General features: G+C 44.2%; 2 protein-coding genes across 4 annotated transcripts in view; both read left to right on the top strand.

The window, feature by feature from the left end:
* Positions 1–9,006, top strand: part of DHTKD1 (dehydrogenase E1 and transketolase domain containing 1) — a 29,272-nt gene extending 20,266 nt beyond the window's left edge. For both annotated transcript variants that reach the window (XM_058190958.1, XM_058190959.1), the window contains exons 11-17: positions 1,691–1,841; positions 2,218–2,324; positions 3,043–3,207; positions 3,420–3,502; positions 5,658–5,827; positions 6,170–6,255; positions 7,160–9,006. In XM_058190958.1, the coding sequence (XP_058046941.1) occupies positions 1,691–1,841; positions 2,218–2,324; positions 3,043–3,207; positions 3,420–3,502; positions 5,658–5,827; positions 6,170–6,255; positions 7,160–7,261 (864 nt within the window). In that variant the 3' untranslated portion in view covers positions 7,262–9,006. The remainder of the gene's footprint in view (positions 1–1,690; positions 1,842–2,217; positions 2,325–3,042; positions 3,208–3,419; positions 3,503–5,657; positions 5,828–6,169; positions 6,256–7,159) is intronic.
* A 3,078-nt stretch (positions 9,007–12,084) lies between these two features.
* The window catches only part of SEC61A2 (SEC61 translocon subunit alpha 2), a 33,161-nt gene continuing 19,772 nt past the window's right edge, over positions 12,085–25,473 (top strand). For both annotated transcript variants that reach the window (XM_058190760.1, XM_058190759.1), the window contains exons 1-6: positions 12,085–12,241; positions 16,400–16,467; positions 18,969–19,034; positions 21,092–21,170; positions 23,000–23,131; positions 24,118–24,227. In XM_058190760.1, the coding sequence (XP_058046743.1) occupies positions 12,235–12,241; positions 16,400–16,467; positions 18,969–19,034; positions 21,092–21,170; positions 23,000–23,131; positions 24,118–24,227 (462 nt within the window). In that variant the 5' untranslated portion in view covers positions 12,085–12,234. The remainder of the gene's footprint in view (positions 12,242–16,399; positions 16,468–18,968; positions 19,035–21,091; positions 21,171–22,999; positions 23,132–24,117; positions 24,228–25,473) is intronic.

Below are 25,473 nucleotides of genomic sequence, written 5' to 3'. Positions count from 1 at the left end.
TATGAATGTTCCAGACAAATATATATCTGGTTAGATCCTCCTCTTTCTGCAGTAACCCTTCCTTTCTTCCATCCATCCATCACCTTCCTTCCATCCCTCCATCCATCAGTGTCATCCATTCCACCCATCCATCCATCCATCCTTCCATCCACCGTGTCATCCATCCCTCCATGTCCTTCCCTCCTTCCTTCCTTCCTTCCTTCCTTCCTTCCTTCCTTCCATCCATCCATCCATCCATTGTGTCATCCATACCTCCGTCCTTCCATCCTTCCATCCATCCATCCATCCATGTCCTTCTTTCTTTCTTTCTTTCTTCTTTCTTTCCTTCCTTCCTTCCTTCCTTCCTTCCTTCCTTCCTTCCTTCCTTCCTCCCCTCCTTCCTTTCTTCCTTCTCTTCCTCCCCTCATCCTTCCATCCATCATTTAATCATCCATCCCTCCATGTCCTTCTATCCTTCCTTCCTTCCTTCCTTCCTTCCATCCATCCATCCATCCATGGCCCTTCTTTCTTTCTTTCCTTCTTTCCTTCCTTCCCTCCTTCCTTTTCTCTTTCCTCTGTCTTCCTCCCCCCTCCCATCCATTGTGTCATCCATACCTCCGCGTCCTTCCATCCGTCCATCCATCCATCCATCCATGTCCGTCTTTCTTTCTTTCTTTCTTTCTTTCTTTCTTTCTTTCTTTCCTTCCTTCCTTTTCTCTTTCCTCTGTCTTCCTCCCCCCTCCCATCCATTGTGTCATCCATACCTCCGCGTCCTTCCATCCGTCCATCCATCCATCCATCCATGTCCGTCTTTCTTTCTTTCTTTCTTTCTTTCTTTCCTTCCTTCCTTCCTTCCTTCCTTCCTTCCTTCCTTCCTTCCTTCCTTCCTCCTCCTCCTCCCTCCCTCCTTCCTTTCTTCCTCTCTCTTCCTCCCCTCATCCTTCCATCCATCATTTAATCATCCATCCATGTCCTTCTATCCTTCCTTCCATCCATCCTTCCATCCATCCATCCATCCATCTATGGCCCTTCTTTCTTTCCTTCCTTCCCTCCTTCCTTTTCTCCTTCCTTCTCTCTTCCTCCCCCCACCCTCCCATCCATTGTGTCATTCATACCTCCATGTCCTTCCATCCTTTCTTCCATCCATCCATCCATCCATCCATCCATGTCCTTCTTTCTTTCCTTCCTTCCTTCCTTCCTTCCTTTTCTCCTTCCTTCTCCCTTCCTCCCCCCTCCTTCCATCCACCGTGTCATCCATCCCTCCATGTCCTTCCATCCTTCCCTCCTTCCTTCCTTCCTTCCTTCCATCCATCCATCCATGGCCCTTCTTTCCTTCCTTCCTTCCCTCCTTTCTTTTCTCCTTCCTTCTCTCTTCCTCCCCCTCATCCTTCCATCCATCATTTAATCATCCATCCCTCCATGTCCTTCTGTCCTTCCTTCCATCCATCCTTCCATCCAACCATCCATCCATCTATGGCCCTTCTTTCTTTCCTTCCTTCCCTCCTTCCTTTTCTCCTTCCTTCTCTCTTCCTCCCCCCACCCTCCCATCCATTGTGTCATTCATACCTCCATGTCCTTCCGTCCTTTCTTCCATCCATCCATCCATCCATCCATCCATCTATCCATAAGCTTCAACAATTATTTCTTAATGAGAGAGAGAGGGGCCTATTTCCTGCAATTACACCGTTTCCCATTCTGCTGTCTCCCTTAGGTGAGCAACAGCCCCCTATCCGAAGAAGCAGTGCTGGGCTTTGAGTACGGGATGAGTATCGACAGCCCCAACCTGTTGCCCATATGGGAGGCTCAGTTTGGGGATTTCTTCAACGGAGCCCAGATCATCTTCGATACGTTTATCTCTGGAGGTGAGACTCGGAGGTCTGTTGGGATAGAAAATAGAATTACGGTTCTGATAAAGGAGAATATTTGAAGCTCAGGATAGAAACGAAGGATCCTTGGTCCTCTCCGAACTTGGTTGCTTTCTGGGAGACGTTTCATGACCCAACTAGCTAACATCATCAGTATTAGAATGAACTGTGGAGCTTGGGGGGGAGGAGGAGAACTGTGAGGGTCTTTGGTGCTCTCTGAGCTTGGTGGTTTTCTTGCAGACGTTTCATGACCCAACTAGGTAACATCATCAGTGCTAGAAGGGAGAGGGGTTTGCTTCAATATGTGGAAATGGCAGCGAAGCAAATCATTGTAAGTCATCATTATTGACATTGGATAACTTCTCCTCTACAGGAGAAGCCAAGTGGCTCCTGCAGAGCGGACTGGTGGTTCTCCTTCCTCACGGCTATGACGGGGCTGGCCCGGAACATTCTTCTTGTCGGGTCGAACGATTCTTGCAGGTAGCCTGAGGCAACATCTGCCATCCAGAGTTCGTGACCCTCTTTCTTCAGATTTGCCAAAAATCAGACAAACCCCCAAAACCCCTCCTTAAATATCTCCCATCCCTGTGTTTATTCATTGGACAGGTTGTCCTCGACTTACGACCAAAATCAAGCCCAGAGTTTACGTTGCTAAGGGAGACACGAGTTTTGCCCCGTTTTACGACCTTTCTTGCCGCCGTTGTTAAGTGAATCTGGTTTTCCCCCCCCTTCTGACGTTGCTCGTCCGAAGGTCGCAAAAGGGGATCGATCGCCTGAGCCTGGGACACTGCAACCGTCATAAGTATGAACCAGTCCGCCAAGCGTCTGAATTTGGGAATCACGTGACCCTGGGGATGCTGCAGCGGTCATAACTGTGAAGAAGGGTCCCAAGTCACTTTTTTTCGGTGCCGTTGTAACTTCGAGCGGTCACTAAACAAATGGTTGTATATCGAGGACTTCCTGTATTCTGAATCCCATAAAGGACACGTTTTAAAGCAAGGATCTCCAACCTGGGCCACTTTAAGCTTTGTGGACTCCGACTCCCAGAATTCCTCAGCCGGCGTGGGAGGAGCCAGAAATTCTGAGAAAATTCAGAGAGAATTCTGGGAGTCGAAGTCCACAAGTCTTAAAGCGGCCAAGGATGGAGACCCTTATTTTAAAGAGTTGGTCAAATCTCGTGGTTTTCTTTTTCCCACAGATGTGCGACAGCTCAGAGGAAGGGATCGACGGTGACCACGTAAATATGGCCGTGGTCCATCCAACCACCCCGGCGCAATATTTCCATTTACTTCGGAGGCAGATGGTTCGAAACTTCCGGAAGCCCCTCATTGTGGTGTCGCCCAAAACTCTCCTTCGCTTACCTGTGCGTAGAATGACTCCCTGGTGTGGTTGGTGCTATTTATCTTTTCATTCCTTTACGAAAACGGGGCCGTGGCGGGACTTGAATAACTTAAGTCACAATGGTCAGTGCGGTTGTAACTTTGAACGGTCATTAAACGAACTTTTGTAAGCCGAGGGCTACCTGTATATAATATTTATATATTTATACATTTCCCCATCTTATTCGTTGCCTAGACTGCCGTGTCAGGCTTACTTGAATTGGCCCCTGGAACCACGTTCAAACCTGTCATCGGTGATTCAACAGTAGATCCTAAAAGGTAACTTGGTTGTTTAGTTTGGTTGATTTGATTTGATTTGATTGATCGATCGATCCATCGATCGATCCATTCATTGGTACATTCATTTTGCTTAGAAAATTTATATGATTCCCCCACCCAACTTAATTATTATTATTATTATTATTATTTATTATATTTGTATACCGCCCATCTCCCGAAGGACTCAGGGCGGTTCACAGACAAAAAACAACAGAAAACATATAATAGATAAAAAACAGCTAAAGAATAGATAGTTAAATTCAACTGATGCTCTTAACTTTTAAATACAAATTTAAAACCTCATTAAAACCCCTTTTTTTAAAAATCCCAATTTAAAAACTACATTCAGGCTAGTCCTGCTCTTCGAAACAGCAACGTCTTCAGCTCGCGGCGGAAGGACTTGAGATCGGGGAGTTGACGAAGCCCCAGAGGGAGTTAATGACGCCTCTGAGCATCTTATGGGATTAAAACCCCAATAAACCAGTAAACAGCGGGTTCATTTAATGACTGTGTTCGCTTAATGACTGAATTCATTTAACAAGCAGGGTTCACTTTATGACCACTGCGAAACAAAAACAAAACATTGTAAAATCAGGTCCAACCCAGGCAGATCGACTTTTACCATCGTCCTGACTTATAACCACAATGAGCAGGTTCTGTTCCGGTCGTAAATCGAGGACGGCCTACAGTTCAAACGTAGTTGAGGAGAAAGATACGCATAAAGAAACAGATTTCTGAAACGAGGTTTGATATTTTAATATATTTTAGGAGCTGCCTTTCCCGAACAGTGAAAATTTGCATGTATTGGTATTAGTCCTGCTTTATAAATCTTTAGTAAGGCCACACCTGGAATAACTGCATCGAGTTTTGGTCACAGAACAAATTACAGAACAAATGTTGAGACTTTGGAGAAAGTGCAAAACAGAGCAACTAAGATGATTAAAGGCCTGGAGACAAAATAAGAACGGTTGCAGGATTTGGGTTTGGCCAGTCTAATGAAAAGGAGAACTAGGGGTGACATGATAGCAGTCTTCCAGGATTTGAGGGGCTGCCACAAAGAGGAAGGGGGTCAACCTATTCTCCAAAGCACCTAAAGGCAGGACAAGAAGCAACAGGTGGAAACTCATCCAGGAGAGAAGCAACTTGGAATTCGGAAGAAACTTCCTAACAGTGAGGATAATTAGTCAGTGGAACAGCTTGCCACCAGAAGCTGTGGGTGCTCCAACAATGGAGGTTTTCAAGAACAGATTGGACAGTCACTTGTCTGAAATAGTATAAGGTAGGGGTGAAATGCTCCCGGTTCGGACCAGATCAGGTGATCCGGTAGCGATTTGTGGCAGGTGGTTCGGAGCAGTGGTAGCGATGGCGGTGCAAGGCTCTGCCCACCAGTCCTGGGTGTTGTTACTTCCTGCTTTTAAAAGGTTAAAAAAAAAAGGCTCCGACGATCGCGTGCCACAGTTGTGATCGTCAGAGCCTTTTTTTTTAGCCTTTTAAAAGCATTTTTTCACAACCTATTCGCCCGAGCGGTTATTAAAAAAAAATGCTATTTTAAAAGGTAAAAAAAAATCCTCCGAGGATCACAACTGTGGTGTGTGATTGTCGGAGCCTTTTTTTTAACGGGAGTGGGGGGGTCCGTTTTTGCTCCCAGCAGGCTTCAGGGAATCCAAAAACGGGGTGTAGGCAAAAAATGCGGGATCTGTTTTTGAAAGAAAGAGAGATAGAGAGAAAGAAAGAAAGAAAGAAGGGAGGGAGGGAGGGAAAGAAAGAAAAAGGAGAGGAAGAAAGGAAGGACTACAAACCTGGCACTAGACGCCGCTTCACAGGATAATCCAGGGCTGGAAGGGACCCGCAGGTCATCTAGTCCAACCCTGCTCCAGCAGGACATTGTTAGCGAGTTTCTGTCTTTTGATCCTCCAGTCACATGGTTACATAGCCACGCCCGCCCAGTCACATGACCCCACGCCCGCCAAGCCACACCCACAGAACCAGTAGGAAAGAAATTTAGATTTCACTACTGGTATAAGGTCTCCTTGAGCAAGGGGCTGGACTAGAAGACCTCCAAGGTCCCTTCCAGCTCTATTCTGATTGGTTGGTTGGTTGGTTGGTTTCCTTGGCTCTCTGCGTTTGAAATAATTCTGTTATTTCTTCTCCTTAGTGTCAGCAAGGTGATTCTCTGTTCTGGCAAACATTATTACACTCTGGCCAAACACCGAGAGCTGCTTGAAGAGAAGAAGCACAACACTGCCATTGTGAGGTTAGAAGAATTGTGTCCTTTCCCTCTCGAAGCTCTGCGACAAGAGATGAACAAGTTCACTAACGCCAAAGGTTAGAAGACTCTTACGTCGGTGAAAAAAAAATTGACTTGTGACCGTTTTTCACACTTACGACCGTTGCCGCATCCCCGCGGCCACGTTGATGTACATTCGGATGCTTGACACCCGACTCATATTTACGACGGTCGTAGGGTCACGCGATCCCCTTTGGCGACCTTCCAACAAGCAAAGGGAACGACCGTGTGGCTCACTTAACAATGGCGGGGATTCACTTAACATGAAATGTGGCGAGAAAAGTCGTAAAACGGGGCAAAACTCACTCAATCCATTTCTGACTTGGCAAATATAAGTTTTGGGCTAGGTGAACTTTCAAATCTTCTCTCTTGTTCTGCAGCTTTTGTTTGGAGTCAAGAAGAACCTCAGAACATGGGGCCCTGGACATTTGTGTCCCCAAGGTTTGAAAAGCAACTGGCTTGTAAGGTAAACATTTCTGGATTTCTTTTTTTATATATATATATATTTTTACTTTGTTCAAGACAAAGTTAAAATGCAAAATACAAAACTGAAAAGAAAAATCCACCCCCCCCCCCAAAAAGCACAAAGCGATCAAAACATTACAATAGAAATAATAGAACAGAACAGAACAGAATATAAGAACAGAACAGAACAGGTTTAGATTTAGATTTAGATTTAGATTTAGATTTAGATTTAGATTTAGATTTAGATTTAGATTTAGATTTAGATTTAGATTTAGATTTAGATTTAGATTTAGAATTAGAATTAGAATTAGAATTGAATAGATTTAGAATTAGAATTAGAATTAGAGAATTAGAATTAGAGAATCTACCTACCTACCTACCTACCTACCTACCTACCTACCTTCCTATCTATCTATCTATCTATCTATCTATCTATCTATCTATCTATCTATCTATCTATCTATCTATCTAATCTATCTATCTATTTATCTATCTGTCTAATCTCTACCTACCTTCCTTCCTTCCTTCCTTCCTTCCTTCCTTCCTATTTATCTATCCTATCTGTCTGTCTGTCTGTCTGTCTATCTATCTAATCTATCTAGCTATCTATCTGTCTAATCTCTATCTACCTACCTACCTTCCTACCTTCCTTCCTTCCTTCCTTCCTTCCTTCCTATCTATTTATCTATCCTATCTATCTGTCTGTCTGTCTGTCTATCTATCTATCTATCTATCTATCTATCTATCTATCTATCTATCTATCTATCTATCTATCTATCTATCTATCTATCTATCTATCTGAGAAGCTGGCTGCAGAATTACAACCTGAATCTCCAGCGTCTCTTTAACTCCGGTTGAGAAAAGGGATCAGGGTCTAACGTTGCCTCTTTTGGGCTTCCTCCCAGCTCTGCCTTGTCAGCCGACCTGCCTTACCAGCTCCCGCCGTGGGCATCGGAGTTCTGCACCAGAAACAGCAGCAAAACCTCCTCACCGAAACATTTGCTTAACCCACCGTGGGACTTTTGCTGTTAACAACGAGGCCTGGAAAGCCAAAAATCTGAAACTTAAAAAGACTCTTTTACTCTTGAGGTCTAACATGCTGCCGCAATGAATTTGGCCGAACCGGAGATATAAAACGGGAGCTTTCCTCTTCCTTTTCCTGCAGCAGAACAGATGTCAAATACTGCCAAGGGAAATACCTGGGATTTGAACCTGTTTACATTTCTCCGCCTTTGCACCTATGGGTGAGCGTGGCGAACAGACCAACGTTTTTCATTAGTACAATGATTGTTATAGAAGTTCTTAAATTGTATTGCAACGCAGCTGGAGAGAACTTGCTTGCTGGCTTTCCTGCGGCATTACAAAACAAACTGCAAGATTTAATTTTAATTTTATTTTCCGTTTTTAAAAAAATGTCCCAGGATGAATTTCTCAAAGAATTTCTTAAAGTAGTTTTTCTGAGACTACAGGATAGAGTATTTATTACAGTTGATTTGCCTTTGACAACAATGTTAAGTATTTGTAAACCACAGTAAATCAGGGAATTTTTAAATACACAGGGATTATTTTACACATAGCTCTGATTACTAAAACAAGCCCTGTTATATGGGTGCATTTAACCATCTTCCAAAAGCTACATAGGCCTACTTTATGCAAGTAAAAAATTAAATCTGGGTTATGGCATTTTGGATTCCAGACAGTGGAATAATGTTGCTAAACAATTCTCGTCAGGAAAAAAATTAATTTTTATGTACAAATTAACGTCTTCTATATATCTGGGTGCTGTGTGCTAGCCTTAAATTCATTTTATGATGTACTTAAATATGAAGCCAGACAGATTTTCCATTCATGGTACAAGTAGAAATACAAAGTAGAAATATTTTCAGCATCAACTTTGCTATGAAATGGATTATGAAAGGTGTTGTTTTTTTTTGCCATCTAGTCAACGTTGAGTCTTATCAACCACATACACAGATTTTTTTTGTGGGGAGGGGGAGAAGATTTGAAAAAGAGAAAAAATAAATTGAAAACTGCAATTGTTTGATGAATTATAGCACGTTCGGTTCTCACATCTCTAAAACGGGATTAAATTGATATTCTGTATTATGAAATAATGGGAGTGTAAAATATTATTTTTCCTCTTTCATTTGGTTTGCTTTGAATGCCTTAACTCAGGGGTCTGCAAACTTGGCTCTTTTAAGACTTGTGGACTTCAACTCCCAGAGTTCCTCAGCCAGCAAAGTCCACAAGTCTTAAAAGAGCCAAGTTTGCAGACCCCTGCCTTAACTGCATACAACGTTTTAGGAACTGTTGACAATTGATTTCTTTTCAAATCTTTTCACGGTTCCAAAGCAACATGTATGGCGTTCCCCAAAACGCATTTTCTATTTCTTTATTGCCTTGAAAGATCTTATCCTGGAACTCGTGGTATCTCTGCTGATTTGGGGCCGGAAGTAAATTTCTCAAGGATGATTTTAAGTTTGGATAGGAGGAAAAAGCTACCAGGGCAAATAAATCTATCTGTGGAGTAAAGTGCTGTTTGGACCCAGTTTTTGAATTGAAAATTGCCACTAAATGCAACTCCCGTTCCAAATTAAGGCATCCTTGACAGATGGCTCTCTTGTTTTCTGCTTGAAGAAAAACTGATTTTTACTGTTGCTGCTGTAACTCTTTTTCAGAGGGAAGCAAAGACATGGCCTTGAATATCAAGGCACAGCACTGTAATAAAACTGTAAAATCAAAATTACATAGAGCCTTGAATCTTTCTCTTATTTTAATAATAAAAAGCTGGGTTTTTTTATGTCTAACTGATAAGCAGAAAAGTTGCCCTACAGTCTATCGTCTTTTTTTCTTTTTTGTCCTGTGAGCATAAAAATACAGGTATTACAACCTGTATTTTACTTATGACCTCAACTGAGCTCAAAACTTCCGTTAAGTGAGACATTCGTTTCGTGAGTTTTGCCCCTTTTTAACGACTTTTCTTGCCACAATGGTTACGTGAATCACAGCGGTTGCTCAGTGAGTCACCCAGTTGTTAAGCGAATCGGGCTTTCCCGTCGCTCATCAAAAGGGGATCATGTGACCCCGGGACATTGCAACCGTCATAAATGTGAGTCAAAGTGCCAAGCATCTGCATTTTGATCATGTGTGACCACGGGGAGGCTGCAACGGTCATAAGTGTGAAACATGGTCCTAAGTCACTTTTTTCCAATGCCGTAACTCTGAATGGTCACTAAATGAACTGTTGTGAGTCAAGGACTACATGCATATGAGGTGCTGTTCAGGGGTGAAATGTAAAATTTGTTACTACCAGTTCTGTGGGCGTGGCTTGGTGGTGGGGGTAATGTGACTGGGGGGCGTGGCCAACTTTTTTCTTTTTTTAACTTTTAAAAGCATTTTTTCTACAACGTCTTCGGCTGAAGAAGTTGTAAAAAAATGCTTTTAAAAGGTTCTGGTGATCAGGCAACTCAGCTGGGATCACCAGAGGAGCTTTTCAAAAGCTTTTTTTTTTACAACCTCTTCGACCGAAGAGATTGTAAAAAAATGCTTTTAAAAGGCTCTGACGATCCCAGCTGAGCCGCGGGATCATCAGAGGCTTTTTTTTAACTTTTAAGAGCATTTTTTTCTGCCACTAAAAGTAAAAAAAAACCCTCTGATGATCGTGCAGCTCAGCTGGGGCGGGGGGTGGCAGGGATTTTTGCTACCGGTTCTCCGAATCACCCGCCGCCATCGCTAATGGATCGGACGATCCGGTCCGAACTGGGAGCCTTTCACTCCTGTTGCCGTTGTAACCTCAAACAGTCACTAAACAAGTGATAGTAAGTCGAGAATTACCTGCAGTCTAAACATATACTGGAGAAAAGCAAGAATATTTGCAGTGCTGGCATTATAAGTTTGCTTCCGAAGTAGAGTCGCTTCGATGGCTCCCTTCCTGAATTTATTTATTTACGGCCTTCCCACCAGTGCATAAAAACCACAAAACAATCAGAAAACAATCTTTCTTCCCAGTTTTGCTGATTTATATTTAAAGCTCAGTTTTTTGATCTTTTTAGACTCGCTTTAGGCACCAGGTTGTAAATACCAGGAAGGCCATAAATATCAAAGATAAGACTGCCTGCCGAATTTGCAGCCAAGGGCAAACAAACAAACAAAAAAGTTATTTGCCAGGTGGTTTTGTTTTCTCAGGCTCAAAAATAGATAAAAAAATATGTTTTATCTTTATAAACGGAGGAGAAGTTTACTCCCACCAGATCACAATAATTTTTTTTTTAAAAAACCATTACATTTCAGGGCAAAAAGATAGAGGCACTTTCTAGAGATAATATTCTACATGTTGTGGTTACATTTAATTTGATGTAATGTGTTTCTCCAGGGTTTTGTCTCTGTTGTTGTTGTTGTTTTTTTGCTGTTTGTTGATATGCATTTTTAAGTTTGCAAGCCACTCAAGGGAGATGGATTGGACAGAAGGATGGATGGATGGATGGATGGATGGATGGAGGGGGGGGATGTGTGTGGATGGATGGATGGATGGATGGACGGACAGACGGATGGATGTGTATGTGTGGATGGTTGTGTGTGTGTGTGTGTGTGTATGAACATAGCTTGCCTTCAGAAGAAGAGACTGGACTGCCATCTGTCAGAAATGGTGTACACCAGAGGTCTCCAACCTTGGCAACTTTCGGCCTGGCGGACTTCAACTCCCAGAATCCCCCAGCCAGCAAAGCAAATAGTAAAAATACTTTATTATTTTTACTATTTTGCTATTTTACTCAAGCCTCTGTTTAAGTCTCTTAAAGACTTGGCAGTTATGAGCTTAGACATATTAATAAATGAACCTTACATATGGATGGATGGATGAATGAATGAAACAAACACAGCTGACACCTCTATGCTGAGAAAATAAAATTAAAATTGTAAAAACTGGATGCAATCGGGTGAAGAATTCAGAGATGGGCAGGAAGACCCACCCAAGACTCTCTGCAAATATTCATTTATTTTTTAAAAAAACGCCTTCGATGCTACGCAGTCTTCTTCTGATGCAGCCCTTCCTTCCTTCCTTCCTTCCGTCCATACCTTCCTCAAGATTCACACCTGGCTGGGCTCCAAAGGGGCTGGACACCCCCTCCCATCATCCCCAGCCAGGCACAGCGCAGGTGGTCCTCGATTTAACGCCCACAATGGAGCCCCAGATTTCTGCTGCAAAGCGAGACACTTGTTCAGTGAGCTTTTGTCCCGTTTTGCGACCTTTCTGGCCGCAGTCGTTAAAGCGAGTCGCTGCAGTTGTTGAGTTATTAACCCGGTCGTTAAGTGAATCCGGCTCCCCCCCTTCCCCCCCCCCCGTTGACTTTGCTGGTCAGAAGGTCACCAAAGGGGATCACGTGACCCTGAGGACACCCCATCCGTCATAAAGTGAGTCGGTTGCCAAATGTCTGGATTTTGATCACGTGACCATGGGGGGGGTGGAATGCTGCAATGGTCGTAAGTGTGAAAAACGGTCCCAAGTCGCTTTTTTTCAGTGCCGTTGTAACGTCGGTCACTAAACGAACCGCTGCAAGTTGTAGGACCGCCTGTCCGCGCTGCCCGCTTGCAAAAGGGCTCGCGGCGGTCACTAAGCGAAGGGTCGTAAGTCGAGCGCCGCCTGCACTGCGCTGCGGCGCTTGCCAGAGGGGAGAGAGGAACGGCCCATCCAGGGCGGAAGTCGGGGGGGGGGACGGGTTTGGATGAGTCTCCAACCACCACCACCACCACCCCCGCGCTTGGGCGTCGTTGGTTCGGTCCGCGCGCCTTCTAAGCGGGGGAGGGGAGGCGCGCCGGCGTCCCGTTCGTCGCGCCGCTTAAGACGTCACGGGTCACGTGGGCGGAGGCCGGCAGCCTCCGGAGCGCCGAGGAGGCCGGAGGCGGGGAAGGGGAGACGCCGCAGCCGCCTGTCTGCCTGCCAGCCCCGGGGAGCCCGGCCCGGCCGGAACCCGCCTCAGCCAGCATGGGCAGTGAGTGGAGGGGCCGGTGGGGGGCGGGGGGCTCCGGTGTGTGTGGGGGGGCAGCGGCCGGTCGCCCCCTCCTCCTCCTCCTCCTCACCGGTCCTCATTGGGGGCCCCGCATCATCCTCGGCTCTGGGTCCCCTCAGGAGGGGAGGGAGGAAAAAAGGAAGGGAAAGAAGGGAGGAGGGAATGGGAAGGAGGAGGAAGAAAAAGGAAGGAAGGAAGGAAGAAGAAGGAGGGAGGGAGGGAGGGGAAAAGGGGAAAGAAAGGAGGGAATGGGAAGGAGGAAGAAAGGAGGGAGGGAATGGGAGGAAGGAGGAAGAAAAAGGGAAGGAAAGAAAGTGAATGGGAAGGAAGGAGAAAAAGGAAGGAAGTAAGAAGGAGGGAGGAGGGAGGGAAAAGGGAATGGGAAGGAGGAAGAAAAAGGGAAGGAAAGAAAATGAATGGGAAGGAAGGAGAAAAAGGAAGGAAGGAAGAAGAAGGAGGGAGGGAGGGAGGGGAAAAGGGGAAAGAGGAGGGAAGGGAAGGAGGAAGAAAGGAGGGAGGGAAGGCGAAGAAGGAGGAAGAAAAAGGGAAGGAAAGAAAGTGAATGGGAAGGAAGGAGAAAAAGGAAGGAAGGAAGTAAGAAGGAGGGAGGGGAAAAGGGGGAATGGGAAGGAGGAAGAAAAAGGGAAGGAAAGAAAATGAATGGGAAGGAAGGAGAAAAAGGAAGGAAGGAAGAAGAAGGAGGGAGGGAGGGGAAAAGGGGAAAGAAAGGGAATGGGAAGGAGGAAGAAAGGAGGGAGGGAATGCGAAGAAGGAGGAAGAAAAAGGGAAGGAAAGAAAGTGAATGGGAAGGAAGGAGAAAAAGGAAGGAAGGAAGTAAGAAGGAGGGAGGGAGGGAGGGGAAAAGGGGGAATGGGAAGGAGGAAGAAAAAGGGAAGGAAAGAAAATGAATGGGAAGGAAGGAGAAAAAGGAAGGAAGGAAGAAGAAGGAGGAGGGAGGGAAAAGGAAAGAAAGGGAATGGAAGGAGGAAGAAAGGAGGAGGGAATGCAAGAAGGAGGAAGAAAGGAAGGAAAGAAAATGAATGGGAAGGAAGGAGAAAAGGAAGGAAGGAAGTAAGAAGGAGGGAGGAGGGAGGGAAAAGGGAATGGGAAGGAGGAAGAAAAGGAAGGAAGGAGAAAAGAGGGAATGCGAAGGAGGAAGAAAAGGAAGGAAGGAATGGGAAGGAAGGAAGAAGGAGGAGGCAGTGAGGGGAAAAGGGGAAAGAAAGGAGGGAATGGGAAGGGAGAAAAAGAGGGAATGCGAAGAGGGAGAGATGAACAAGAGGGAGGAAGAAGGTGAAAAAAGAAGGAATAGGAAGGAAGGAAGAAGACGAAGGAGGGAGGGGAAAAGTGGGAAATAAAGGGAATGGGAAGGAAGAAGGAAAAGGGGGAAAAGGACGGAATGCGAAGAAGGAGGGAGGGGGAAAATGGAAGGAGGGAGGGAAAGATGAAAAAGGAGGAGGAGGAGGAAGGAGAAAAAGGGAGGAAAGGAACGAAAAGAAAAGAGGGAGGGAGGAGGGAGGGAGAACTGGAGAGGAAAACGAAGGAGGAGGAAAAAGGAGAATGCGAAGAAGGAGGAGGGAGGGGAAAATGGAAGGAGGAGAGATGAAAAGAGGGAGAGGGAAGAAGGAAGGAGAAGAGAGGGAGGAGAGAGGAAGGGGTGTCTGGGGGACCCCAGGATGTTGCAGGGTGGAATCGGCTGCTTGTGGGGTTGTAAAGTTGAAGCTCTTCCCCTTAGCCCCCCACCATACAGTACATTGCTGATATTTGAGGAGCCCCTGCAATGATTGTGGCTTGTTGGGGGTTGCTTGGTCCTGTCCCCCGCCCCAATGTAGGTTGCATAAGTACCTGGTATTGACATGGAGAGCTAGGCTGAGAGATACCTGGGAGTACAGTTGCCTTCCTCCCTTCTTTCCTCTCTTCCTTCCTCCCTCCCTCCATCCCTCCCTTCTTTCCTCTCTTCCTCTCCCTTCTTCTTCCCTCTACTTCCCTTGCTCCCTTCCTCCTTTCTTTCCTCTCAGTTTCCTTCCTTCTTCGCTCCCTCTCCTTCCTCCCTCCCTCCATCTCTCCCTTCTTCTTTCTCTTCTTCTCCTTTCCCTTCTTCTTTCCTTCCTTTTTTTTGCCCTTCCCTCCTCTCCTACCTGAGCATGGCTGGTTCCCCTTGCTGTTGCTAGGCTCTGAGAGGAATGCAAAATAGGACGAAGTAAAAGCAGCTCTCTCATTTGCTCAGCTTCTGATGATGATAAACATGGTTATTACAAGGTGTCACGTCTGAGTGAACTTTGCCAGTGGGAAATATCTCAGGTGTCTGTCTGGTAGAGATGTACACAACTCACTGTAAACCAAAGGATTGCACGGATTTGTAGTTGCACGAGTGGCCTTAGGAAAACATGTCTCCTTTTATAAATGTGTGGATGTTGCAGGGTCTTATCTAGAGATAATGGGTGCTTCTTAAATGCAGGACATTCTTTGGCGTTAACTATGAAGGCCAATTCAACATGGGGGAGGTAAACTGGAGTTAACCAGAATCCAAAAAACTGCAACCGATAATTATGGGTTGTAGGAGTTCTCATTTCCAGCCTCTGTTGGGCCCCTCAATTCTTCAAACAAAATACTCTTGCCTTTGTTTTATCTTTCCTCAAAGCTGAAATAAGATTAGGAAAAGTTTGCTTTGCCGTAGAAATAACAATAAGATTGCACTTAAGTATTTGTTACTTAAAGCTAGCAATTATTTTGGCTCGTAAGCTTTCGGGAAACACCGTCCATAAATGCACAGATCTCTATGTAACTGTTCTGGCAAGAGGGACAATTAGTGCAGAAATATTTAGTTGGGTAAGTAAGGAAAAAAGAAATACTGTGTTTCCCCGAAAATAAGACCCTGTCTTATATTTTTTGAACCCCAAAATAAGCACTTGGCCTTATGTTCAGGGAGGTCTTATTATTTTGGGGCGCCTGGAGCAAGACGGGACTCCTCTTGCTGTCTTATCCGATTTCCAGCTCTGTCTCCCTAACCCTAACCAGAGGAAATGGCGGGGACCCGCTGCGCATGCGTTTAAATATTTTCGGGAAGGGCTTATTTTGGGGGGGGGGCTTATTTTAGCACATGCACTCCAACGCCCGATTGGGCTTATTATCAGGGGAGGTCTTATTTTCGGGGAAACGGTAATAAAATGAGAGAATTGCTTTGGATGTGACTAATCATAAAACACCATTTAACTGCTAGTGATACAACCTTTCTTGCGTGCGTATATACCCGTATTTTTTGGAGTATAAAATGCACCTTTTTTCCCCCAAAAAGAGGGTGAAAATCTGGGTGCGCCAGCTTCTCAAATGGAGATTTCAGAGGCTGAAAGAAGCTTCAGAAAAGAAGCTCCCAAACAGAGCTTCAGAGGCTTTTTTTCTGAAGTTCTGTTTTGGAGGCTTTCAGAGGCAGAAAAAAGTTTTTTTCTGAAATGGAGTTTCAGAAGTTTCAAAGGCAGAAAAAAAAAAAAGCAAGGCACAGAGTTCACAACCAAGGAACCTGTTGCTAAGATTCACCTCTGGGAACAGCTGATTGGGGGTATTCCGGGAGGCGATCCATCTGCCAATCAGCTTTTTTCTTATTTTCCTCCCCAAAAACTAAGGTGCGTCTTATACTCCCGTGCGTCGTATACTCCAAAAAATACAGTATATATTTGAACAAAAGACCATTTCTTATACAGGTAATCCTTGACTTACAACAGTTCGTTTAGTGACCGAAGTAACAACGGCACCGAAAAAAGTGACTTATGACCATTTTTCACACTTATGACCATTGCAGCATCCCCACAGTCACGTGATTTACATTCAGATGCTTGACAACCGATTCATATTTATGACGGTCGCAGTGTCATGTGATTCCCCCTTTGTGACCTTAGCAACAAAAATCTGAGGCTCCGTTGGGATCGTAAGTCGAGGACTTATCTGTGAGTTCTTCCAGATGATGTTCAGAATTGACACAGTCCTGTTTTTTTTACCATGAAAGCGAGACAAATATTTGCAGGCAGTTAAACAGACAAGTTCTCTCGACAAATCAATACTTCGCACGTTCTGTACTTTTATTCTCACTTCTATTATTGCCATAACGTATAATCGTGCCTTTTTTTTTTCTTTTTCCTTTAACAGTCAAATTTCTGGAACTCATTAAGCCCTTCTGCGCTGTTTTACCTGAAATCCAGAAGCCTGAGAGAAAAGTAAGTGACTTTGCTTCTGCAAGATTCACGGAAGGCATTTTAAGTCTAAAATTCTAGAAAATCAGGTTGTGAAAAGAAGACGTGGGAAATTTGAGTCCTGTCTGTAATTTTCAAATATCAAAAGTGAGATTGTGGAAATTTGGGTACATGATGTTCAAAGCATGTCTGAACGTAAATGCTGCTTATTTGGCCGAGACTTATTTCCGAGTGCGTGTGCAAACAGATTTAGCTAAACATCCATGAAGACCATTGGATGAAGTATTTCCCTTTAGTCATGCATGGAAAAAAAGGACTTAAGTATCCCAGCAGTAAGAGAGGGAAGCTGTTAAATAGTTTCTTTTGAAGTCCTTGGTGTTCTCCGAGCTTGGTTGTATTCTTGCAGATATCTCATTACCGAAGTAGGTAACACTATCAGTGCAGAAGCGAGTAGGGTTTGCACTATTGATAGAGAGCAAGCCCCATTCTCTTCTAGCACTGATGGTGTTACTTAGTTGGGTAATGAAAAGTCTGCAAGAAAAATAGAATAAAACCAAGCTCAGAGAATGGACCAAGGAAGCCAAAATTCAATCCTGAGCTACAAATATTCTCTTCTATCCGTTCTTCCTTTTGACTCTGTGTACTTGTGAAAGTATAAAAAAGAAAGTATTGGCCTTACTTTTTGAACCTATTTGGTATCTATACAATATCTGGTAATTCCATATAATTTAAGTACAAGTTCATTTTATGAATATTATAACATGGCAATGTAGTTGTCCCAAGGTTGCTTTTTTTGAAGAGGCAAGTGGACTTTTGGTTTTTCTTTTTGAAGATGTTTTACTTCTCATCCAAGAAGCTTCTTCACCTCTGACTGGATGGTGGGGAAGGGAAGGATTTATACTCCTTGCAGATACAACTGGTCATTTGCATCTTTTTAGAGGATCATTGAGGCCACTTGGAAGTTTACCTGTGTGCTCAGGGTCACCTGAGTGGTGCAAATGGTTCCTGTAGTCTGCAATTTTTTTCCCCCTCTGGAAATCCGTTCCTACTCCCACACCATTCCAAGGGTGTCCATCCGAAATTGTATGGCTAAAAGTCTGTAGAGATTCTTCGTCATCCAGGTCCTGGTTGTCCCAAAGGTGCTTTTTTCAGGAGGCAGCTGGACTTTCTGGTTTTTCTCTGAAGACGTTTCCCTTCTCATCCAAGAAGCTTTTTCAGCTCTAACTGGATAGTGGGGAATGGAAGGATTGATACTCCTTGCAAACAGCTGGTCATTTGCATCCTTTCAGAGGGTCTGCAATTTGGGTTTCTAAAAGAATGCAAATAACCAGCTGTCTGCAAGGAGTTGTTGTGCCTCATCTGCTGTCCCCGCAGCCGGGGCCTTCTTATCTGCTTCCGAACGCTGAGGAATGTCCTAGCATGCCTCCTGGCCCCAGCGCTGGCTCCATGCCCAGACAGGCCGAAGAAGAAGAAGTGCCTCCAGCCCCCAGCCCTGCCTCCATGCCCAGGCAAACGGAGCAACTAGACCCCTCCCCCACAGCATGTGAGCCTGAGAGAGGTCAATTACCAACAGCTGCCGACTGGAGTGACCCTCGCTTCAGGAGAATTGATAGGCGTCGTCGTCAGAAGGAAGGGAGGGGCAGGCCTGGATAAGTGCTGAGTCATGGAGCCACACCCCATGGCCTATATAAAGGATCTGCTTTCTGGCATTCTCTGAGTCAGGCAAAGTCTACCTTATCTTGCTGAAGTCACTTTCTGGTCTCCTGCCTGCCTTGAGAACTTTGCTAGGACTTTGGCAGAGCTGCAGAGGCACGCCTGATTCGGATTTCCCTGACCCGGCCGTCAGCGGAGGAGTGGGACACGACAGGAGTATAGAAGCTTCTTCACCTGGTGAAGGTGGGGAATGGAAGGTTTTTTTTATACTACTTCTTGCCAGCAGAACTGGTCCTTTGCATCCTTTTAGAGAGCCGTTAAGGTCCCCTGGAGGTTTTTCTGTGCCTTCAGAGTCACCTGAGTGGTGCAAATGGGTGTGGAGCCTTCTTGGAACTGCTGAAAGGACTGTGTGGTAGACTGGAGATAGATGATGTGGTATCCCTCCCCCTCTGTCGAGAGAGGGCTGCTCAATTTGGACATAGAGGGCCTCTTGGACCCCTCTTTCAAACCAGCTGTCTTCTCCATCCAAAATGATGACACGGTCATTTATCTGATGACACAGAATAAATCTCCAAGTGGCCTCAACGACCCTCTAAAAAGATGCAAATAACCAGCTGCCTGCAAGGAGCAAAAACCCTTCCGTTCCCCACCATTCAGTCAGAACCGAAGAAGCTCCTTGGATGAGAAGCGAAACGTCTTCCAAAGAAATAACCAGAAAGTCCAGTTACCTCTTGAAAAAAAAAAAAACACCTTTGGGACACCCGTGACCTGGATGACCGAGACTCTCCATAGACCTGGAGATGCGGTTCTTTTCTTCATCTTGCTATCCTAAACAGTCGCTGGTTGGTTAACTTGGTTTTATTCTGTTGCAGATTCAGTTCCGAGAGAAAGTTTTATGGACAGCTATCACCCTCTTCATTTTTTTAGTATGCTGCCAGGTAAGAATTGAGGTCCCTGTATATGTTCCCCTTCTGTCAAACCAGCCTACGGTCTGCCTGATGTTCTTTAGAGCAGGGGTCCCCAACCTTGGCAACTTTGAGCCTGGTGGACTTCAACTCCCAGAATTCCCCAGCCAGCTTTGCTTTGAATTCTGGGAGTTGAAGTCCTCCAGGCTTGAAGTTGCCAAGGTTGGGGACCCCTGCTTTAGATAACCAACAGGGCTGGAGGTTGTACGTTCTGCTGCAGAAACCCTTTGGCATCCATACAGGTAGTCCTCGACTTACGACCACAGTTGGACGCAAAACTTCCGTCGCTAAGCGGGACATTCGTTGAAGTGAGTTTTGCCCCCTTTTACAACCTTTCTCGCCACCGTCGCTAAGCGAAGCCCTGCAATTGATAAGTTAGTCACCACCACCACCACCACCCGGTCGTTAAGTGAATCTGGTTGCCCCATTGACTGTTGCTTGTCGGAAGGTCACAAAAGGGGGTCACGGGACTCCGGGACACTGAAACCGTCATAAATGTGAAGCAGGTTGCCCACAGTCTGAATTTTGATCCCGTGACCATGCGGATGCTGCAAAGGTCGTAACTCTGAAAAACGGTCGTAAGTCACTTTTTCCGGTGCCTTCATAACTTCGAACGGTCACTAAATGAACTTTTGTAAGTCGGGAACTATCTGTACATAACAGCATTCACAGAAGTGCGGTTGCTTGATAAAAGAACCAAAAAAGAGATTTGGGATTCTGATTCTTCATAAGGCTCGACAGTCGACGGACATATGTCTAGGGAAACTGAGGATTAGGAGATACCATTTGGATAATTTATTTGCATTTCACTGTTTTATCTTTTTTTTTAATTGAAAAAGTTTTTACAAAAATTTTCACCCCCCTTTCCTCCCCCTCCCCCCCACTCTATCCTCCCCGCTCCAAAACCACCCTCCTCCCCTCCCCCACACTTCCCAGAACAAACACAAGGTATAGTTCAAAAGAAAAAAACAATCATTCGCTAAATTTTCCCTGACACAAATTATAATCCTCCCCTTCTTCTCAAATCCTAACTTCCCCCATACAAATCAAAGATAAATACATCCTAATCATTCAAAAGCAATCTGATATCTCTTAATCTGATATCTATTTTGTGGATTTCACTGTTTTATCTTATACGCCAACCAGAGTGATGACAGAGGCGAGAAGCTAAATTAATGGTTTATTGCATTTTCCTCCGGTTTAGGAAGGCTTAGTGCTTTAAGGTTAAAAAAAAAACCTGTTAGTTTTGCATTCTGTGTTTCTTCTCTGCTGTCGATGTATTTTTGTAAGTTGCATTGAAATGCTAATGGGGTCCATCGCATATAAATGTTTCTAAATAACTAAATCATTCCTGTGGCTCATAATTAAAAATATTCATGCTAACTTTGGGGAGCTGAAAGAGATACTGGCTGTTCCGGATAGCTGGCATTGTCGTAATGAAAGCTAACTTGAAAAAAAGAAAATTGGGATGTATTAAGGATTATTGCATTGATTCAAAAGTAATGCAGGGCTTTAAAAACCTCGGAGTGTTTTAGAATATTAACTGTCTGTGCTCTGGAGGTTCTTAGTACATTATAGCATGTCAAACACTCATGTTTTCAAGCAGATACCATGTAAGTAAATAAAATACAGGTACTCCTCAATTTACAACCAGTTTGCTTAAGGACAGGTCAAAATTACAATTTCCAGCAAAAAATGCCCATTCGGAAGAATCTTTATCTGTTTAACGACCTCGTGATTTGCTTAACCACCATGTGATTTGCATGACAACCACCGTTGAAAGCAGTCATAAAATTGAGTCCGGTCACGTGGTGCCGCAGCGCGCAACCACAATGACTTACGACTGAAATTCTGGGCTCCTCTGGGGTCGTAAGTTGACAGTTACACATTGACAGTTACACATCCTTGAAGAATCTCTGTCAAAAAATTGTGTGGACTTTTTTTTAGTCTAAAACCATTCAGTGCTTGTATGCGCCTTTCTCAAAAATCAGCTTTTTTATTCATCCTTAATGTTGTTGTGACTCCTGTAGATACCATTATTTGGAATAATGTCCTCGGATTCCGCGGATCCCTTCTACTGGATGAGAGTCATCCTTGCATCGAACAGAGGTTGGTGAGCTTCATTCTAGGTCTAGTGTATGTCTAGTTTAGAGGTCTGCAACCTTAAACACTCAAAAGAGCCATTTGGACCCGTTTCCCACAGAAAAAAAAACACCGGGAGCCACAAAACCCTTCCCGTGCCTGACTATTATTTGGGCGGCCACAAAACTAGCGAATAGAATAGAATAGAATAGAATAGAATAGAATAGAATAGAATAGAATTTTTGTTGGCCAAGTGTAATTGGACACAAAAGGAATTTGTCTTGGTGCATATGCTCTCAGTGTACATAAAGGAAAAGATACTTTCATCAAGGTACAACACTTACAACACAAATGATGGTCAATATATCAATATAAATCATAAGGATTGCCAGCAACAAAGTTACAGTCATACAGTCATAAGTGGAAAGAGATTGGTGATGGGAACGATGAGAAGATTAATAGCAGTGCAGATTCAGTAAATAGTTTGACATTGTTGAGGGAATTATTTGTTTAACAGAGTGATGGCCTTCGGGGAAAAACTGTCCTTGTGTCTAGTTGTTCTGTTGTGCAGTGCTCTGTAGTGTCGTTTTGAGGGTAGGAGTTGAAACAGTTTATGTCCAGGATGCGAGGGATCTGTAAATACTTTCACGGCCCTCTTCTTGATTCGTGCAGTATACAGGTCCTCAATGGAAGGTAGGTTGGTAGTAATTATTTTTTCTGCAGTTCTAATTATCCTCTGAAGTCTGTGTCTTTCTTGTTGGGTTGCAGAACCGAACCAGACAGTTATAGAGGTGCAAATGACAGACTCAGTAATTCCTCTGTAGAATTGGATCAGCAGCTCCTTGGGCAGTTTGAGCTTACTGAGTTGGCGCAGAAAGAACATTCTTTGCTGTCCTTTTTTAATGATGTTTTTGATGTTGGCTGTCCATTTTAGATCTTGCGATATGATAGAACCTAGAAATTTAAAGGTTTCTAGATACTGTGTTCTCTACTATTGTGAGAGGTGGAAGTATGGAAGGGTTTCTCCTGAAGTCTACCACCATTTCTACGGTTTTGAGTGTGTTCAGTTCCAGATTGTTTTGGTTGCACCACAAGGCTAGTCGTTCGACCTCTCGTCTATATATATATATGTAGTTGAATTAAATGTTCTGTTTTCTTCTGAAACTTTTCTTGGATTTATCCATGGTTGGCCTACCAGGGGTTGAAAAGCTCAATAAATCATCTGCCAGCGGCTGTCGCACATTGGCGGTTGTGTCGCATAGTTTGAGTGCCAGGGAGCCGCAGCAGAGGGGTGAAAGAGTCACATTCAGCTCTAGAGCCGCAGGTCGCTGACCCCTGGTCTCGTTTAATGAAAGGAAGGACTGGGGGACAGGATAGCAGCATTCCGGTACTTGAGGGGCTGCCACAGAGAAGAAGGGGTCAACCTATTATCCTGAAGGGCAGAAGAAGAAGCCATGGATGGAAACTAACCAAGGAGAGTAGCAACTTAGAACTAAGGAGGAATTTCCTGAAAGTGAGAACAATTAACCAGTGGAACAACTTGCCTCCAGAAGTTGTAAATTCTCGAACACTGGAAGTTTTTAAGAAGAGATTGGACAACCATGTGTCTTAAATGGTACAGGGTTTCCTGCCTGACTTTAAAAGGGATGGACTTCAACTCCCAGAATTCCCCAGGCTTCCCCTCTTAACGTTACCAAGATTGAGAAACACGGATGTAGAGATAGCCTAATTGGAAAGACAGACCACGAATTGGCCCTTTTGAGATTTTTAAGGATATAATTAAGAATTTTTTTCATAGAAAACACCATTATTAAAAATCCGTTTTCTTGTTTCTCTTCCTTCCATCCCTTCTACAGGCACTTTAATGGAGTTGGGCATCTCCCCCATTGTGACTTCCGGCCTCATCATGCAGCTCCTGGCTGGAGCCAAAATCATCGAAGTGGGTGATACGCCGAAAGACCGAGCCCTGTTTAACGGCGCTCAGAAGCGTGAGTATTACTTTCGGGTCCCCAGATAAAACCTTCCTCTTTTTTTTCCTTGGCAAATGCAGCAAATTGAGTACTTTAGCCTGTGTGGTTGTAACAAAGGGGAACCATTGTGGCGTGCTTGGTGCTCTCTGAGCTTGGTGGTTTTCTTGCAGATGTTTCAGGACCCAACTAGGTAACATCATCAGTGCTAGAAGGGAGGAGGAGGAGGAAGAGAGAGGAGGAGGAGGAGGAAGAGGGGTTCTTGGTGCTCTCTTGAATTTGCTTGTTTTCTTGCAGATGTTTCTTGACCCAATTAGGTAACATCATCAGTGATAGAAGGGAATAGGGTTTGCTCTCTGTTTATATACAGTATAACGCCACTCCTTTCTAACACTGAAGATGTTACCTAGCTGGGTCATGAAACGTCTGCAAGAAAACAACCAAGCTCAGAGATCACTAAGGACCTTACCATGCTACTGCTACTCCTGCTGATCCACTTTGCAAAAAACATTCTCTTGTAGCACTGATGATGTTACCTAGTTGGATAATAAAATGCCTGCAAAAAAACCCACCAAGCTCAGAGAGCACCAAGGACCCCACAGTCGTCGTCCTCCACCTTCTCCTCCACCCCACATCTAGCACTGATATCGTTACCTAGTTGGGTCATGAAATGTCTGAAAGAAAACTACCAAGTTCAGAGAGCACCAATGACCCTGCAGTCTTCCTCCTCCTCCACTCCACAAATCCCACTCCCTTCTAGCACTGATGATGTTACCTAGCTGGGTCATGAAATGTCCGCAAGAAAACTACCAAGCTCAGAGAGCACCAAGGATGACCTTCTTCCCTTCCTCCTCCTCCTCCTCCTCCTCTTCCTTCCAACTGATGATGTTACCTAGTCAGATCACGAAACGTGCAAGAAACCCACTGACTCAGAGGGTACCGAGGACCCCGCAGTCCAATCCTGCGCTCCACTTCCTCTCTTCTCTTCTTTCTTTTTCTCGTTTCAGTGTTTGGAATGATTATTACTATTGGCCAGGCCATTGTATACGTCATGACTGGGATGTATGGGGATCCTTCCGAGATGGGGGCCGGAATTTGTCTTCTGATTATAATCCAGGTACGTCCTTCAATTTCACAAAGAGACCGGGATTTTTAATCGCTGGGCCCTTCTTAAGATGTTTGTGTAGCTCCCGATGAATCTGTGGGGCGAGGAGGCAGGGAGGGTTTATAATGCCAGACACAGGCAAGTCGATTTGAAAACGGCAAGATATGTACAGGTAGTCCTTGAGTTACGGCCACAGTCAACCCCAAAATTTCTATCGCTAAGTTAAATTTCTATCGCTAAGTCTGTGAAGTGACTTTTTCCCCCATTTTGCGACTTTCCATGTTTGTTAACTGAATCCCCGCAGTTTTTTTTTTTTTTTGTTTACATTTATACCCCGCCCTTCTCCGAAGACTCAGGGCGGCTTACAGTGTATAAGGCAAGGTTTTTAAGTTAGTCCCATGGTTGTTAAGTGAATCTGGCTTCCCCGTGGCTGGTCAGAAGGTCACAAAAGCGGGTCACATGACCCCGGGACACTGCAGCCGTCATAACTATGAACCGATTGCCAACCATCCGAATTTCGAACGCGTGAACATGGGGACGCCCGAACGGTTGTAAGTGTGAAAAATGGTCCTAAGTCACTTTTTTCAATACCGTTGTAACTTCAAACAGTCACTAAATGAAATGTAAATCAAGGAGTACCTGTATGTCCCAAACTCTGGACGGCACCATTTTTAAATTGTATTGTCTTCTCTAACCAGTCATGTTTCCAAGTAGAAAAAATAATTTCAATTTAGTTCTCCTACGCCGCCAATAGCAGCTTCAGAAAATTCATGTGTCGTGTTTACCTCTGATCTAACATTTCTTCTTTTCTGAATATATTGATTTAAAAAAAAAAGCTTTGGGATGTTTAATTTGTATCTTTTAATCTTAAAATAATAACGTGCTCAAATCAAATGCCATTATGTTCTTGAGACTGAAAGAAGGAAGGTTAAAATACAGGTTAAAAACTTTGCACAAATTATGCTTTTTTAAATTGCTCCAAAAAATACTTTCTAGGCAAGTAATTTTAATTTTTTCAGATCATTTAAAAATAGGCATGACGTATCCTGGATGAATTTGATTTCACAGAGTTGCACATCTTGCTTGAGTCGCCTCCGAAAACCTAAAACACAATGGCCAGTTTGTAAATTTCAGTATAACAGAAGGAAAGTATCGATGTTTTGAATTAATGAATTGGGTTTGCTCCCCCAGGCCAAATAAAATTAATTTTATTAGTCCTTTGTAAGGTATCAGCCTAAAGACCAGCAGTGTAAAAAAA

The sequence above is a fragment of the Ahaetulla prasina genome, chromosome 7 (genome assembly GCF_028640845.1).
Source record: "Ahaetulla prasina isolate Xishuangbanna chromosome 7, ASM2864084v1, whole genome shotgun sequence".
NCBI lineage: Eukaryota > Metazoa > Chordata > Lepidosauria > Squamata > Colubridae > Ahaetulla > Ahaetulla prasina.
Note: the sequence above shows the minus strand (reverse complement) of the source record. Positions and strands in the feature narration are given on the sequence as shown.